The sequence below is a fragment of the Kogia breviceps genome, chromosome 8, assembly GCF_026419965.1.
Source record: "Kogia breviceps isolate mKogBre1 chromosome 8, mKogBre1 haplotype 1, whole genome shotgun sequence".
In the NCBI taxonomy this organism is placed as follows: domain Eukaryota; kingdom Metazoa; phylum Chordata; class Mammalia; order Artiodactyla; family Physeteridae; genus Kogia; species Kogia breviceps.
In genome coordinates this window covers 33098667-33116611 of record NC_081317.1, presented here as the reverse complement: position 1 = coordinate 33116611, position 17945 = coordinate 33098667, and the positions used below count along the sequence as shown (strand labels likewise).

Below are 17945 nucleotides of genomic sequence, written 5' to 3'. Positions count from 1 at the left end.
ATGCACAGAATGGGTGCTCTTTGTGAGTTGGGTTGAGAAGATTTGGGAGGTTTGTGTATTCTGAAATTGCTCTTTTGCTTCCAGCTCCGATCAAAGGCCCATTGTCCCTTCATCAAGATCCAGGTTTGCCTTCTCCGTGTCTGTGCTGGATCTTGACCTCAAGCCCTATGAGAGCATTCCTCATCAGTATAAACTGGATGGCAAGATAGTCAACTATTATTTAAAGACTGTACATGCCAAAGACGCCACCGTGATGTCGACTAGGTTCAAGGAAAGCGAAGATTGCACATTAGTTCTCCATAAGGTCTAACTTTTTTCCTGTAGTGGTTTTGAAACTTGAACATAGAATGTGAAGGTTGAATGATAGAGTTTCTGTTGTGTTGGGTGACTTTTGGCTGTGAATGTTTTTGCTTTTCAACCCCTGTTCAGGTGGGACTGCCTCTGGGAGACACAGAATGGAAGAGCACTAGAAACATCTTCCAGGACAAGGAATGTTGGACATGAGCCCAGCAGTGTGCTGTGTCCCAGGAGGCCCCTCTGGGCAGTTCTCCCGTTCCACGCAGGGCTCGCGTCTAATCTCTAAAAAGCCTTATAAGACCCAAGGTTTGGATCTCCTACCACCAGAATCCTAACACAGAAAACTTGAATTGTCACATATACCTTAGAGTTTGGACTTTTAAGAAAACACAGATACTACTGGAACTTTCCCAGCTGAGTTACTTGGTCACTTTTCCAATGCAAGCCATGTGTCAGCGCAGGTTTAGTGGTTCCCTGCTGTGGAGAGCAATAAGTTGTTGATATGGACATCAGTTTTGAGCAGTGGACTCGGAGTCCCTGTGGAGATGCCATACCCACCGCTCTGCACAGGGTCAGCAGGGAGTGTGGGACTCAGGGCAGGGGTTGACACCACTCATGCGAGCACTGACTTTTTTTTTTTGTGCTGAATGATTTTATCATCTTTAACTTTAGGGGAGACAAGGTGTTCTTTCCCACCTGAAATTGCTGCTGTGGGAGCTGGAAGCAGAGCTGCAACTCTGAGCTGCTGTGCCCAGTGTGGGTGTCATGGGGTGGCTGTGCTCCTGCCAGCTCTGTGTTCCTGGCATTTTTGGGTGTTTGGGAAGCCTCAGCTACTTCTGCCAGAGCCAGCATCGAGTTTTCCCTCCTTCCCCATACCTGTTCCTCCCTTAGGTTTCACTAAGGTGTGTGGTGTTAGTGGCCTTGAGTGGTGCTGGACCACCTCCCCGTCGGGGCTGTCCAAAGTCCTGCTTCCGCAAGACTCCTGGCTGGCACTAAGAGGGTTCTTGTTGGGGTCACCAAAAGTGTGCCCAGCTGCTATGAAAACTGTTGGGAATCTTGGCTTCAGTTTTTTATTCTATGGTAGGTTGTATAGATTATTTATATCATCATTTTGAGGGACTAATGAAGGCTTATTGTAATATAATATTAGTGAAACCATGGGATTGTATGAAAATACTACACACAAAATAAGGAGAATATTTTGCTGATTGTAAATTTTTGTGGGGAATTTTGTGATAAATTGAGAATTATGCTTATTAGAATCAAGCCAGCTCTTCCAGAATTTATTCTCCAATTCTGTCCTATCATTTACTTCTTACTACCATTTACCACTTACTACTTACTTCTACACTCAGAGGTTCAAAAACGTATTCAAATGACACACATCTCTCATTCTTGTGGTGTGTTGGGGTACAGGGGCTTTGGAGATTCCACTCATAGGGATGTGCATGGAGCCACGTTCTCATGGGCAAGCTGCAGGCTCCAGAGTGCGTGGAAATAGGCAGCTGCCAGAGTTGTTTTGGCCTCAGGTTCCTTGTTGCTGGCCTGGGGTGAGGATGGTCTTGGCCAGGGTGTGCAGAGGATCCTGAGTGCCTGTGTGCAGAGCTCTGGCACACCAGCTTCTCAAGGAGGTGGGCTGGGTAGCCTCCTGTTGCCTGTCCTGGCTGGTCTGGACTGTCTGAAAACCATCACCCACTACTTGGGGGGAAGAGGTGATAGATGAGTGTCCCCTGCTAGAGGGTCTTGACCCAACCCTTTGCTCTTCTCACACTCCACCATGGCCCCTGCTCTGAGGCTTTCATTTGATTGAAACAATGTTTTCACCCATTCTACTTTAAACTGGCAACTCAGGTCAGTGCAGCACTTAAGACTCTGGGGGACTTTAATGAAAACACTGTTTCTTCTATGCGGAGGGACCAGGGGTGCTAAGGTCCTGTGTGAAGGGACAGTGCCGTATTTGCTGTCTTACTGTGTTTTTTATGCTAACCGCTCTACTTTTTTGTGGAAGACCAAGAAGAGTGAATGTCAGAGGACTTGCTGCTGAGAGGTGCTGTGAAAGCCTCCAAGTGCTGCTTTCCAGAGCCAGGAGGCGAGGAGGGTGGTGTGGCTCCCCAGAGGTTTCTGAGGAATGTCTAAGAGATGAGGCTGCATTGGCAAGCCCTCCAAGAGTCCCTGGGTGGTGGGTGACAGGAGGAGGGCTGACCTTTGAGATGGGCTGGGGCCACCTCTGCCCTCATATTCATACCAAGGGGGGTGTACAGTGGCTCCCCACATCCCAGGGTGGACAGCCACTCCTGTACTTCCTCAGATGTTGAGTTTACTTTTTAAAATACACTATATGTGTCACTTGTTTGGTATTTTGAATTTAAATAACTATTTATTTTCATGTCCTGACAACTTATATATAATGTGCCATAACTGTATAAACATGTTCTAGAGGTAAAGTTTCTAAGTGGAAAAGAGCAAATTTTTATATTCAATAAAATCACATGCCTCCAGGTGCAGCATCTTACTTCTACGTGTAGTTGTTCACTGTTTGGGAACTAGTTGCTTGCGTCTGTGTGAAGTGATTTAATCAGACTTTCCAGAGTGGCTTCAATGCCCAGCACACCCAGTAGGGTTCGGAAGCTGAGAGGAGCAGTTTCTATGACTCCGTTCGTGTCCAGTTCCAGGGCTGTAAAGAAAACAAACTGGGTAAGAAACTTCACCGAGACAATGCCCTCATTTTCTGCTGGCCACGCTGAATGGGAAGGCAGGACGACTGAATCATGACCTTGAACAGAGCACTTACCGGAATGCCTGAGGCAGAGACATTGAGCACTCAGCCTAGGAGGGCCGTGGGGCAGCAATCCCCCTTGCCTGTGCTTTTTGAGTGATTATGGACAAAAGTATTTTGAAAACTGATTTAAAAAGTACATTAATGAAATTTTTGACTTTTGATTCTTGCCATATAAACCCAGATGAAATAAGTAGGTGTCTGTGTTGAGCATAGTGAGAAATCACCAGAACATCCCTACCTTGCAGTGGCACTTTGGTGAGAAGATCCAGCTTTGGCAAAACCTTCCCTTGGTCATCCATTTGTATCCTCCAAACAATTACTAGTTCAAACCTGAAAGAGGTAAGATGCATTGCTAAGTGCTCTTAAAATCAGACTAAACTGTATGCAGCACCTGCTTCTCTCTCTAGAGGAGAGGATGCCCACCCAGGCAGGAGTGCTGCTCTCCTCCCAACCATCCTTGGAGTTCCTGCCCTTCGCCAAGGCAGTGCTCAGACTCCCCTGATCTTAAAGACCCACAGATGAAGAGAGAGTATGGCCAGTTAAACATGAAAAGATGTTCAACATCATGAACAAACAGGAAAATGGGAACTAAGACCATAGTAAGATACTATTTTGTACCCACCGCATATTAGTGTGATCATACAAGTGAAGTACAGGATATAGAGCAATAAGAACTTAAAAATTACTGGTGGGAAACATAAATTGATAAACTACTTTGAAAAGAATTTGGCAGTGATAGCTGAATCTGCCCTATGACCCAGGAATTTCACTTCTAGGTATATGCCTAAGAGAAGCTTGTGTACTTGTGTGCCCCAGGACATGAACAGGAATGTTAGAAATAGTGGAAAATGATGAATGACCCAAATGCCCAAGACCTGAAGAATGCAGAAATACATATATTCACCTAATGGAGTATAAGCACTGAAAATGAATGAACTACAGCTACATGCACCACCAGAGGTGAATTTTGGAAATAATGTTGAATAAGGCAAGTTCCAGAAGCTTACATAACTACACCATTTTAAGGCTTGGAAACAAAACATCTTTAGGCACAGGTCACAGAAGCACATCCTGTCCATGTGCACATAAAGGTGCCCATGGTGGGTGGAGGGAGACCCAGATGAGTTCTCCCCTCACTCAGTGCTTGCTGACTCCCCACATATATTGAAATAAGTTGGTGAAAATAGAGCTCCACCCCTCATGGCCTCCCCTCCTTGGCCTCCTAAGGACCCCAGCAGTGAGACTGGCACCTTTTCCTTACAGACCCCGTCTGTGTTTACAGTCCCCACATGGTCCCCCTTGTGCTCTCCTGCCATCGGCTGCTTATCTGTTATGACTCCACAGACATATCTCAAGATGTCAGTTAGGTGGTTTACATTTGTTTTCTATTTTTAATCCTCGTTTTTAACAGGAAACAACCATCTGGGTGTTGGGGAGGGACTTGGTGGGGCCTGTGCACTCACCCTGGTCGGCTGGGGCTCCTGATGCCCATGCAGCTGGAGGAGGCCCCCTCTGCAAGGTGCACAGCCTCTGGGTACTTTTCCTGTGGGGAGAAGAAACGGTTAGAGAAATCTGTGAGGCTCAGGGACGCTGTTCCAGTGACTGAAAAGAAGCAAGAAACCCTTTTCAGGTGTGTCTTGCATTCCCTGAAAGTCTAATTTTCAGGTGTGCCATTTTCTCATCCAGGCATCATGGCGTCCTGGCCATGGCCATCCCCACTCCTGCCTTCTGTGGTCATCAGCACTGCCTGTTCTATCTAGATCTCCACTGACACACAGCCTCCAGGATTCCACACCATCAAGTGCCCAGTGTTAATAGGTTACACAACTCCATTTTGATTTCACTGGCTTGTCTACCCAGGGCCCCACAGTGTTTGGCCAACCTGCTTCCTTTGTCTGTGTCTTGTGACCTGGACAGCTTGAGGAGGCTGGTCAGGCATGCCGGCCAGCTGACCCACCAAGGTGATGCTGATCCTGATGACTGAAGTGAGGTGCTGTCTGCCAGGTTTCTCATTGTAAAGCAAATGTTTTTCTCTAGAGTGCTAGCATTGGGCCTTAAAAGCCTCTCAAACTGAGGCCTGTGGGCTGGCCCCCACCACAGTGGATGCTTCCACCATCTGTCCTCACACTTGCTGCCAAGTGGCCCTCGCCTGCATATTGGTAACTGTGGCACATGGCTCCTGCACAGCCAGTGCGGGGCCACCTGGACTCTCCCAGTGATCTGTGTGTCTCCCCCAGGCATGGTGTCTGGCTATTCTGGGTAAAAGGGTTTCAGGGAGCATGCTCCGCTAAAAGTTAGCTTCATGATGAGATCGTGTACCATTTTAGAGTCAAAAGTATCCTCTCTAAAATGGAAATGAAGTCGAATTTCACAAGTTTCTAGGCTTGCAACTCTAAAGCAGGGTTGGCTTTTCCCTTCATGTAATGTAATAGTTCTGGAAATATCTGCTTCTTTCTATTATTTGTAGCAGGCTCTGGGAACCTCTAGCATTAGACTTGACTTGTAGGTCATTAGAACAAAGCTTTGCAGGAATCTGAACAGAATGTTCACAACAAATAGAGTAATGAGTGGCCCCATCTTCTCAATTCTTGGAAAACTTATTTTTGTTCTTGTGAGAACAGATTATGGGGTTGGGGTGATATGATAGAGACTAAAAGTAGGCTCCACAGTGAGATTCTAAGTTCCAAAAGGGTCAGCTTTAGGAAGACACATTTACTTTCCCTCTTCTCACAGCTCCTGCTGTAGAAACGGACACCTGGATTGATGCTCAAATCACATGTAAGCCCGGCCATGTCCCAAATCCAAACCAAAACCCAGCTATCGTGGCTGCCCCAAACCTCACGGAAGGAAAGTGAGGTGCAGCTTCCTCTGAGAAATGTCTGGTCTAGCAGCCAGTCAGAGAAACCCCTCCTCCTGCAAGACAAGGGGCAGGGATGGAACTGGGTGAGCAGAACTTGCCTGCTTCAGAGGATGGGGCCTTCCTGAGGATGCAGGTACTTGATGGGCTGAAGAAAATCAGCTCTGTCAAATGAGGTCTTGTGGGGACAAAGATGTGTCATAACTTTTAAAGGGCCAGCCACATATCAGTGAGTTTGTTGCCAGCGTGTGAGGCCAGTGCTCTCAGACCCCTGTGTGAGAAAGATGCTGATGGAGCGAGAACACGTCCAAACACCAAGCCATTCTGACCAAAGGCTGGGTTGGGCCTGGTTTAAACTTAAATGATTTCTAATTTCAGCAAAATAGTTTTTATGAGAAAATGTATACCTAAGTTTTTTAAATGGAAAGAGTGCTGGGTGATTTTTAAACCTCAGTCTCTTCTAAATTAATAACAGCTGTATGAGGAATGTAAAGGAGAACATGTGAAGCACGTGTCCTGGGCCAGTTCCAGCCTGAGGCTCAAAGGCTTGGTCTGCTTCCAAGCAGACCTCATAGCCTCTCTAGGCCTTCTTCTCATGAGCAAAAGGAGGGTTTAGATTAGAAACTTTCTCTAAAAAAAATAAAATTTACTCCCTTTAGTTTTTAAAATAAAAAACCAAAAGTAGAAACACTAACGTTAGGAAGAGATCAGGCATTTAGTATGTGTTTCTGGAGAGCTTTTAGGGGCTTGTGTGGAAAGTTCCCTTTTATACAAGTTAATAATATTGCCCTGTTTATCCAGCTTCATTCACTTGTCTGGTGACCTCAACTATTGAAAGCTGACAGGAAGAAAGCAACTAAAGGCTGAAGAGTAGCCCAGAGACGCAACATAAAAAGCACAGTCTAGATACCGTCAATGATAGTTAGAAATACAAAGGGTGGGTCTCATCCACATGAGATATGTACAGGTGGCTTTGAGGGAGAAGACAGATAAGTTGTGAAAAGTGATACAACTCTAAATGCAAAGTGGGCCTGAGGTCATAGCATAAGATCACATTTCAATAGCGACTGAAAGTTTTACATATTACATTTGACATTCAGAAAAGCCAACTGAATCACCAAGAAAGGATTAAGATGATGTACTCTGATAAGGCAGCAATCTGGCCAAGATATTTTAGAATATTTAATATGAAAAAATAGCTTCACACAAAAATGTTGACTAGAAAGTTATCAGCCTGACCTGGAAAGCACCTTAGATACTTCACGTGCTGCCACTGGTGAAACTAAGGTCGAGGTCTGGTACCTAAAGGGAGCAAATGGGAGACCTGTGCTTCCCAGTGTTGCTGGGAAGGCTGGGAACAGACTGCATGGTGCGGGTCCTTTGCACACACTGGGCCTGTCAGCCTACCATAGGAAGCTTGTCCTAAGCGGTGATTCAAAATGGGTGTTTATTTAGCTGCTTGCCATATGCCTGGACTTCGCAGTCAAGAACTTGCCTGGTGTTTCTGATAGAAAAAATGGTAGCTGTGAGAAAGTTGCCAATTTGTTATTCATCCTAGTTTTCTACCTGAGATCTACTTTGCTGTTGGAATGGCTGCTGGATGCTGGTCCAAAGGGAAGAGAATTTTAAACAGACCTTTAGAGAAAACCAGCCTTGTGTTACGGATCAGTCATACCATCCCGGTTTACCCCCCACCCCCACTTAAATGAATGGGAAACCTTGAGTCTTTAGTTTAAATGTACCCTTGAGTGTCCATAGATATACTAATTCATCTTGACTTTAATATTTTCCCAAAGATTATGTCTGTCTGATTCAGTAATTTTTTCCCTAAATTGAGGTATAATTCACATTAACAAAATTCACTCCTTTAAAGTGTATAATTCAGTGAGTTTTGGTATATTCACAAGGTTATGCAACCATCACCAGTTTCTAACTCCAGAACATTTTCATCCCCGCCTCCCCCACCCCCACCCCGTAAAGAATCCCTGTTCCCTTTAGCCACTGTGCTGTTGGGGAGAGGTGGGCATGGGTAGGAAGATGTGGGACTCTCAACACAGGTCAGTCTGTGGAAGTGCCCATGAAGATGGCAGAGGTGGAGGCCAGGTGTGGGACAGGGAGCACAGGCAAGCCTCAGGGAGGAGGGAGTAGTTGACTATGTGGCTCCATCTGTGGTGCTAGGACAAAGGTGTTGGTGGGGCCGTGAGGACTTGTGCTGGATTCTGGTGGATGAAGAAGAATTCAGGGTGAGGAAGGACACAGACACAGGCTGTTCCACAAGGAGCCCTTGTTGCCAGGAGAAGCAGGGAAACAGTGGAGTTGCCAGTGAGGGATACAAGGTGCTGGAATTGGGTGTGTGCAGAAGGGAATGGGTACAAAGGATGGTGGCCAATCCTCAAATCATCATGGCATTGGGACAGACTTAGGTGGATGGTGGCAGAGGCAGCTGATAAAGTTAATTTGTAAATCAGGACCCATAAAATGGAAGTTACCCCTGAGGCCTGGCCCATGGCACAGATCTAAAGCTAAGTCAGCCTGCGTATCTGGACAACACCTAACCCCAATCATAGTCCCCCAATTCAGCTTTAATGAGCTCACCACACACTAGAAAATGGGATCTCCTAGCCAATCCTGCCTTGTTTTTGTGTGGGCTCTTCAACAAGTCTATATAACTCCCTTGGGAACAGTGTTCCCCTGCTTGTGAGGCCCTGGACTTCCCCAATTCATGGATTGTTTCATTTGAATAAAGCACATCAAACTTGTTACTAAATTGAATTGCTTTTGTCATTTGACACAGTAAACGGACTCCAAGTTGCTGGGTGTAGGAAGAGGAGGGAGAGCCCATCTGCCTGTAGGCCTGGGTTGGGGCATCACCTGTAGCAGCTCTAGGCTGGGGGCCTGTGCAGCTCTGGGAGGGTGTGTGGCCAGAGTCAAGCTAGGCATCCACACTGTGCCCCACACCCAAAAATCTTGAGACAACTGTTCCAGTTGTTCCCAACATCAGAAGGCTTAGAAATGCCTACAGCATCTGCACTTAGAAGACAATTTGCTCTTATTTTAAAGATGAAGCTAACAAACGTTAAGTGGTTCCTCTGTGCCAGTCACAGGTGCAGTTTCTTTTTTTTTTTTTAACATCTTTATTGGAGTAAGTTGCTTTACAATGGTGTGTTAGTTTCTGCTTTATAACAAAGTGAATCAGCTATACATATACATATATCCCCTCCCTCTTGCATCTCCCTCCCTCCCTCCCTATCCCACCCCTCTAGGTGGTCACAAAGCACCGAGCTGATCTCCCTGTGCTATGCGGCCGCTTCCCACTAGCTACCTATTTTACATTTGGTAGTGTATATATGTCCATGCTACTCTCTCACTTCGTCCCAGCTTACCCGTCTCCCTCCCTGTGTCCTCAAGTCCATTCTCTATGTCTGCGTCTTTATTCCTGTCCAGGTGCAGTTTCTTTACACACATTTTACATCTATATAATCACAGATGTCACATAATGATGTTATGGAGTGAACAAGTGTACGGTTTTGGGGGCTCTGAGGCCATTCTGCCTGGGTGGAACCCTCTGTTATCTCCCTGCAGGCTCACCCACAACCATTACACCCACAGTCAGTCGTCCGTTTCTAGAGCGAGCAGTAGATAAGATACCTGTCACCCCTGGACACTCAGTGGGCATTTCCCCAAATGGGGCCATTTTCCTGCTTTACCAAAATGTAACATTCCAACCAGAAAATTTCAGATGTCCTCAGCTCCCCTCTGTGCCCATCACAGTCCCTGCCCCCACCCCCAATCTCCAGTCTGTCCCTGCTTCAAGTCTTGGCTGTTTGGAGAGTGAGAGCTCTTGGGCTGCAGATGGGCCACAGTCCAGGTCTGACGTCGCCTCATGATGCTACATTGGGAGTGCCACAGAAATGCTGCTCTGCTTTTCAGGTGACCCAAAAGTCACCCTTTTCCCTCTGTAACTGGTATTTTCCAAGGGGACATCATGAGACCAGGCCACTGTCTGGCTCCTCAGTCAGATGTCCACTCACCAGCCTGGGCCTGCTGCTGCCTCACAGCTGAGTCAACCTCATGAGGGTTGCCAAAGGGTGACAGTCTGTCTTCATCATTCCTTCCACATTGACGAGAAGATTTCCACCAGAAGAATGAGCTTTTACTTCTCCCTTATTTATTTATTTTGTATCAGTATTGACCCTAATTTATTCAAAAGGTATCAGTGTTTCTCCAAGGAGCTAAGACCTGGGCTCATTGCTCCTGGGGCTTCAGTGCATCCAGGCCCTCTCAGGGGAAAGAGCTTGGTAAGACAGGTTGGTGTGACACATGCACACACCATAGCCCCTTCAGAATCCTTCTGCACATGCATATTAACAAGCAGGAGATCACCCCAACACCTCGGTCCACCCCTCAGAATTCTCTAGCCTTCTTCCTTCTGTGGCTCTAAAATCACTCTATTCCTAGGAAGAAATAAAGTTTACACATATAATCCTTCTATAACTTCCCTGTTTAGAATGGAAAGGGGAAGGTTAGGCAAGAAAAATCAGTCATATATACAGCCAAGAAACATACACCATGCAATCAATCTGAAGGCAAGTGTACCCTTAAAAGTTCAACACCATTAAGATTACTAGACAGTAAACATCACTTCAGGTGGGGATACAAGTCCAAACAGTAGTTCTGTTTTTAAGATTGTTTTTTTCATTCTAAGCTAATTGGGTAGCAATTGTATGCTTTTAAATGTAGTCTGTTCCCTCCTAGACTGATAATTAAGAAGGCAAGCCAAGTTGGTTTCTTTTAAAATAGGCAGAAATGATAATTAAGCAGCTGAACACACACACACACATATAAACATAATCAATGCTAGAAACTCTTTAAAGGTAATTTCACAACTTTCTCTTCATAACGTTTTTAATATGTAATTATGCAAGCAAAATAATGAAATGCAAGCAGATGATGAAAATAATATTCCAGATATTCACTGACAATTTTATCATTACTAAGGTTAAAACTCTCTCATTATTTCACAAATCTCAAAGTAATGTCCAAAGCATTGAAACTGATTATAATTTAAAGTAACTATGGTCTAATTTAAATTTTTTCATAGAATCACAGACTTTTTGAGTTTTTAAGGTGTTTAGTTTCTTTTTCAAAAGACAAATTACACACCCACACTGCCACACACAATTTATCGATCTCTTAACATTTGCAGGCCCTATACACTTGACATGCATTAGCTCATTAGACGTTCACAGCAGTCACATGAAACCATTGGTATAATGCCCATTTAAATGAAACTGAGGGGACTTCCCTAGTGGCACAGTGGTTAAGAATCCGCTTGCCAATGCAGGGGGCATGGATTCAAGCCCTGGTCAGGGAAGATGCCACATGCCACAGAGCAACTAAGCCCGTGCGAAACAACTACCGAGTCTGCGCTCTAGAGCCCGTGAGCCACAACTACTGAGGTCTGCACGCCTAGAGCCCGTGCTCCCCAACAAGAGAAGCCACTATTCAATGAGAAGCCCGCGCACCCCAACGGAGAGTAGCCCCCACTCACTGCAACTAGAGAAAGCCTGCACACAGCAACGAAGACCCAACGCAGCCAAAAAAAAAAAGTAAATAAATAAGTAAATAAATTTATTAAAAAATATAAATAAATAAATGAAATTGAGGCTTGAAAAATTAAGATACTTGCTCAAGATTGTACAACTAGTAAACTGATTCAAACCTAAGGCAATCGGATTCCAAAACCTGAGCTCATAAACAATTCTACCATTTAACATTTCTAAACTCAAATATAGTTGTAATACACAGGTCAAGTGTGATTACAATCAACTTGTAACATAATTCATGCTGGCAACTGATTTTGATGGTAGCAACAGAAACATTTTTGGTGGGAAGCATAATAGCCCCTACAGGTTTGTTCATATATTCCATGTGGTATAAGACTTGAGTCCCCAACAGTAAAGGGCTCCTGATCTAGTGAAGGCAACTTGTCGTGTCTATTTTTTTTGGGGGAGTGGAGGGGATGGCGTGCACCATGTGGCTTGTGGGATCTCAGTTCCCCAGCTAGGGACTGAACCCCGGCCACGGCAGTAAAAGCCTGGAATCCTAACCACTAGGCCACCAGGGAACACCCCTGTGCTTATTTTTATTAGAAGTCCACAGTTTTCTCTCCAGAGGAGTCAGGTTGCAGAGTCTAGGCGCTTTCTGGAGGTTCCTAGCTTTTTCACATAGGCCTTCTGTCAGGGTGAGGATGGACTGACTCTCATATACACTTTCTACTAATTCTTCTCCTATCCATAGTCCCTCTATCAGAGCTTCCACAGAACAAATCAACTTCCTTCAAGGGTTAGGTCTCAGCTTTCTCTGGTCCTCATCAAATAACACACTGTTATCTGCTTCCTGTATGTTACTGCTGCCTTCCTCTGGCCTATTCTTCATCCTTGTGCATTATGTCTTTTAAAACACTCTCTACTGTCATTTCAAAAGGGTTTTAGCAGGGTGCCCAACAAAGGCAGTGTGTTTGAATTGTCCATTTTTGAGGCCTTTCATATTTATATTTTCAATTTTCCCTCATACTTGATGAATAGTTTGGGTATAGAATTTAAGGTTTAAATAATATTTAAATTACATTTTATATATAGAGCTAATGATATATAACCAAACTTGTATTCTAGAGTCCTATGTTAAAATGCCTTCAGTTTTTAAAAATGGGAAGAAAATATATGAACCATTGTCAACTCATGTCCGTAGAAACAGAGGACCCCCCCACTCCACCTCTGGGACAAAATAAAATAGGGCACAAATAATTTATGTAAATAAAATTTTAAATGGTTGAAATTTTGGGGGATTCCCTGGTGGCTCAGTGGTTAAGAATCTGCCTGCCAATGCAGGGGACATGGGTTTGAGCCCTGGTCTGGGAAGATCCCACATGCCACGGAGCAACTAAGCCCGTGCGCCACAACTACTCAGCCTGTGCTGTAGAGCCCGTGAGCCACAACTACTGAGCCAGCATGCCGCAACTACTAAAGCCCACTCACCTAGAGCCTGTGCTCCGCAACAAGAGAAGCCACCACAATGAGAAGCCCGCGCACCTCAACGAAGAGTAGCCCCCGCTTGCCACAACTAGAGAAAACCCACACACAGCATCAAAGACCCAACACAGCCATAAATAAATAAATGGTTGAAATTTTGTATTACATCAAATCCTGATGGTTTAAGGAAAAATAAAATAAAATGAATATTAGGCAAGAGAATTAAAACGTGTGAGGGAAAACAAACCTTTGTAAAATAGTCCAAAGGATGATAATAATTTATTCTATTTGCACAATACTTCTAACTTTGCCAGGTCTTTACATATTTAATCACAGGATAACTTTATGAGGCAGGGATATAAAATTATGCCCATTTTAAAAATAAGAAAATAAAGGCTCAGAGACTTGCAAGGCTGCTCCAATGACCCCAAGCCCAAAGTAAAGAGGCCAAGCTGAGCTGGCCTCCTGACCCCAATGCCTTTCTCGAAGCAAATTTCAGGTGACCCACAGTCCGGCTCAGTGCTGACCAGAGTGAGGGAGGTCAGAGTGAATTCATCCTAAAACCAATAAGTCTTACGCTTCAGGGACCAACACCCCCCTCCTCATACATGGGCTCCTTTCAAGCCCCTCTACTGAATTTTTATTTTAAAAACAAACTTTTTTTTTTTTTTTTTTGTGGTACGCGGGCCTCTCACTGTTGTGGCCTCTCCCATTGAGGAGCACAGGCTCCGGACGTGCAGGCTCAGTGGCCATGGCTCACGGGCCCAGCCGCTCCGCGGCATGTGGGATCTTCCCGGACTGGGGCATGAACCTGTGTCCCCTGCATCGGCAGGCGGACTCTCAACCACTGTGCCACCAGGGAAGCCCTAAAAACAAACTTTTTAAAAACAGTTTTAGAGTGAAAGAAAAACTGGGAAGATAATACAGAGTTACTATATCATTAACATCTAATATTTGTGTGGTATATTTGTTACAATTAAGGAACAAATCTTGGGACATCACTTTTATAACTAAAGTCTATACTTTATTCAGCTATCTTAGTTTTTGCTTAATGTCCTTTTTCTCTTTCAGAATTCCCACCCAGGATCCCACATGACATTTGTGAGAGAGAAAGGAAAATTCACCTAGATCCTTACTCTATACACCTCCTTATGTCCTGCCATGGGTGTAAGTATTTTGCTTATTATTATTTTTAATAAGGGGCTCCCATTTTTCCCTTAAAGACTCAAGAGAAAATGCATAGTTGTTTTTTGGGTCTTAGAATAACACACGTCTTGTCATCTGGCCACAAAGGATATAAGCATCCCCTTCAGGACTGGGCATTAGGAAGGGGCCAGCTGATCCTGGGCTTGACTTGAGACTCAAAACAGGTAACAGAAGAGTAGCAAACATGGAAAATACTTTCATTTATGCATTTCTCTACAGACCATCCATGAACTGGCAAAATGCATCCTGTAACAATTCAAATTTTCAGCATGGAATATCTCTTAAATTGATTGAGGGCAGAAAGATTTCATCGCTGTCTTTTGTCCTGAAACTGCTTTATTCTCCTGGAGGACCTCTTTATTTTTTAAATGTTTGTTTATTTATTTATTTGGCTGCTCCGGATCTTAGTTGCGGCATGCGAACTCTAGTTGTGGCATGCACGTGGGATCTAGTTTCCTGACCAGGGATCAAACCCAGGCCCCCTGCATTGGGAGCGTGAAGCCTTACCCATCGGACCACCAGGCAAGTCCCTAGAGGACCTCTTAAGTAAAAGTATTTCACGTTCATCCTCTCATACATGATGAGGCCTACACACATGATGAACTTGGATTGACTAATTCATTCACTCAAAATGATTTGCAGAGTGTCTACTGTGTGGAGCTATTGTGGACTGTCAGACCTGTTTTTCTTTGCCTGGCAAGCTTTCTTATTACCCCTCCTCTGGTAACAGACCTGTCCCTGTTCACAGGATTGGCTCAGGTCATCACAGACTGTCACCTCCTCACAAACAGCATATGATGTGTCTTGGGCCAACTGACAGGTAGACGCTGGGAGGACAAAATCTTTTCCTACAGGGGTTGCTCAGCAGACAGCCTCTCTCAGGCTGTATGAGGCCCGTGTGTTGTCCTGACAGAGAACCAGCAGAGAACCGTGCAGAGATGAGGGCCTCACAATGGCAGGGAAAATTCTCTTATCTTGGTGTGATCCCCAAGCACAGGCAACCTTTCTTTGATTGTCTAAACTACTCCAGCCCTCTACTACTACTGGAGTGACTAACTTTCCTTTTTTTTAAAAAAAAAAAATTATGGGCTTCCCTGGTGGCGCAGTAGTTGAGAGTCCGCCTGCTGATGCAGGGGACGCGGGTTCGTGCCCCGGTCCGGGAAGATCCCACGTGCCGCGGAGCGGCTGGGCCCGTGAGCCGTGGCCGCTGAGCCTGCGCGTCCGGAGCCTGTGCTCCGCAACGGGAGAGGCCACAACGGTGAGATGCCCGCGCATCGCAATGAAGAGTGGCCCCCGCTCGCCGCAACTAGAGAAAGCCCTTGCACGGAAACGAAGACCCAACGCAGCCAAATAAATAAAAACATACATACATAAAAAATACATAGGGCTTCCCTGGTGGCGCAGTGGTTGGGAATCCGCCTGCCGATGCAGGGGACACGGGTTCGTGCCCCGGTCCGGGAGGATCCCACGTGCCGCGGAGCGGCTGGGCCCGTGAGCCATGGCCGCTGAGCCTGCGCGTCCGGAGCCTCTGCCCCGCAACGGGAGAGGCCACGACAGTGAGAGGCCCGCATATCACCAAAAAAAAAAAAAAAAAAAAATACATATATTTAAAAAAAAATTATTTATTTGTTTATTTATTTATTTATGGCTGTGTTGGGTCTTTGCTGCTGTGCGCTGGCTTTCTCTAGTTGCAGCGAGTGGGGGCTACTCTTTGTTGTGGTGCTTGGGCTTCTCATTGTGGTGTCTTCTCTTGTTGCGGAGCACAGGCTCTAGGTGCGTGGGCTTCAGTAGCTGTGGCACGCCAGCTCAGTAGTTGTGGCTCACGAGCTCTAGAGCACAGGCTCAGTAGTTGTGGTGCACGGGCTTAGTTGCTCCACAGCATGTGGGATCTTCCCGGGCCAGGGCTTCAACCTGTGTCCCCTGCATTGGCAGGTGGATTCTTAACCACTGCACCACCAGGGAAGTCCCTAAAATTCCTTTTTTGCTAAGCCAATGTGAGTTAAGAGTCTGTCCCATCCTCTGTCACTTGCATTGAAAGAGCTCTAATAAAAACCACGGGCACTTTGTTAAATGCTGGGTATGTCCTGGTGAACAAAATAACAATGAGTAACAGGAAAGTACAAATAAAAACCACAGTGGAATACCACAACATACACACCTGAATGGCTACAAACAACTGACAAAACCAGTGTCGAAACTGAATTGAGCAACTGAAACCCTCACACCCTGCTGGTGAGAGTATAAATGGGCACAGTTATTCTGAAAAACTGTTTGGCAACACCTCAAAGCTGACCCTAAGATTCAGCAACTCTACCCAACATAAACATGTACACGTGTCACCAAAAAACATGCACACAGCAGCACTATTTACAGTTGCCAGGACCTGGAAGGGCCCAGGAACAGAATACTGGGTGAATGCTTTGTGGCTTATCCACAGGGCGGAAGGCTACATGGCAATGAGGTGAATGATCACCAGTTATACTCCACATGGACGGACCTCATATGGACACCATATGCAGCAACAGGCGCCAACTCTGTCCTGTAGAGTCCTGTGGCAGGTGGGTGGGCCCTGGCCCTGGTGCTGTGGAAGAAATGACAGAAGGGAGCACAGGGGCTCTGGGGGCTGCTCTTGCTCTGCTTCCTCTTCTGGCCAGTGGTTCTATAATTTTGTAAGAAATTATCCAACTGTATATTTATGATGTGTGCCCTTTTCTGTGTCTATATACCTCAACAAAAAGTCAAAATACAAAAGACAGCATCCCTGAGCCCATGAAGCATACGATCTAGTGGAGAAGACAGACATTAAACAAGTAAATACGCGAATGCCTCCCCTCTGCCACTGTCATCCAGCGTGGAGAATGCTTTGTTCTTTTCTTCATCTGGAAGCTCTGTAGCCATCAAGATTACTTTGCTGTCTCTTTTGCATCTTTTCCAACTCTGTCATGTCTGTTCTGAAGAGCAGTGACCATAAATGCATGAAATATTGTGTACAGATGTTCCAGGATTTGGGACAAAGAACATAAAATCTATTTTCTTTTACCTGATCTTCCTAAATTAAGACTAGCAATCTGCAAGCCTTTCTTGATGTAGAGGTATCTGAAATACTGTTTTGGGAAGCAGTCAATATGCCTTTTCTTGGGTCACGATTAATAGCCAAGGGCACATCTTTTTGGTTTTTTTGGTTGCTGCGCAGCATGTGGGACCTTAGTTACCTGACCAGGGATTGAGCCCGCTCCCCCTGCAGTGGAAGCTCAGAGTCTTAACCACTGGACCACCAGGGAAGTCCCCAAGGGCACATCTTTTGATAAGTATTTTCTGGATTTTTTTTTTTTCTTGAAGGTCTTATGCACAATAAATTTTTATTACTTTTATGTGTGCTCTGGATAATGTTTTCAGTGCATTCCCACCCTCTGGGTATTTCAATGTGTGGAAATGCTTAAAGTTGTCTGAAAATATGGAGATCTTACTGTTGACTCCCTCTTGGCTCATTTACATAGAAATGCAATTGTTTAACACTTCTCTATTCTGAAAATATGGTCACATGATTTTGTTCAACTGGAATTAGTTGAATCACATTTGAAAAAAAAAAAAGGGCCAAAAGCTGCAGCTTAGAAATTTTTGTTACATGAAAATTTTACTTGTAAAGACATTTGTTTGAATGTTTATAAGCTTTCTACTTATCTTTCCTAATCTCCTTCTATTAAAGTTCAGCTAACTTGTACATTTAAATAATATTTGAAGAAACATACTAATTTCCAGAGGCTGAGGCTGGCCA

General features: G+C 45.0%; 2 protein-coding genes across 2 annotated transcripts in view; one reads left to right on the top strand and one right to left on the bottom strand.

The window, feature by feature from the left end:
* IPPK (inositol-pentakisphosphate 2-kinase) overlaps positions 1 to 2809 on the top strand; it is a 57933-nt gene extending 55124 nt beyond the window's left edge. Inside the window, exon 13 of the mRNA XM_059072416.2 lies at positions 85 to 2809. Coding sequence (XP_058928399.2) covers positions 85 to 310 — 226 coding nt within the window. The 3' untranslated portion in view covers positions 311 to 2809. The remainder of the gene's footprint in view (positions 1 to 84) is intronic.
* The window catches only part of CENPP (centromere protein P), a 205699-nt gene continuing 190398 nt past the window's right edge, over positions 2645 to 17945 (bottom strand). Inside the window, exons 6-8 of the mRNA XM_059072428.2 lie at positions 4540 to 4619; positions 3315 to 3406; positions 2645 to 2971 (exon numbers count right to left, since the gene is read on the bottom strand). Of these exons, the coding sequence (XP_058928411.1) occupies positions 2841 to 2971; positions 3315 to 3406; positions 4540 to 4619 (303 nt within the window). The 3' untranslated portion in view covers positions 2645 to 2840. The remainder of the gene's footprint in view (positions 2972 to 3314; positions 3407 to 4539; positions 4620 to 17945) is intronic.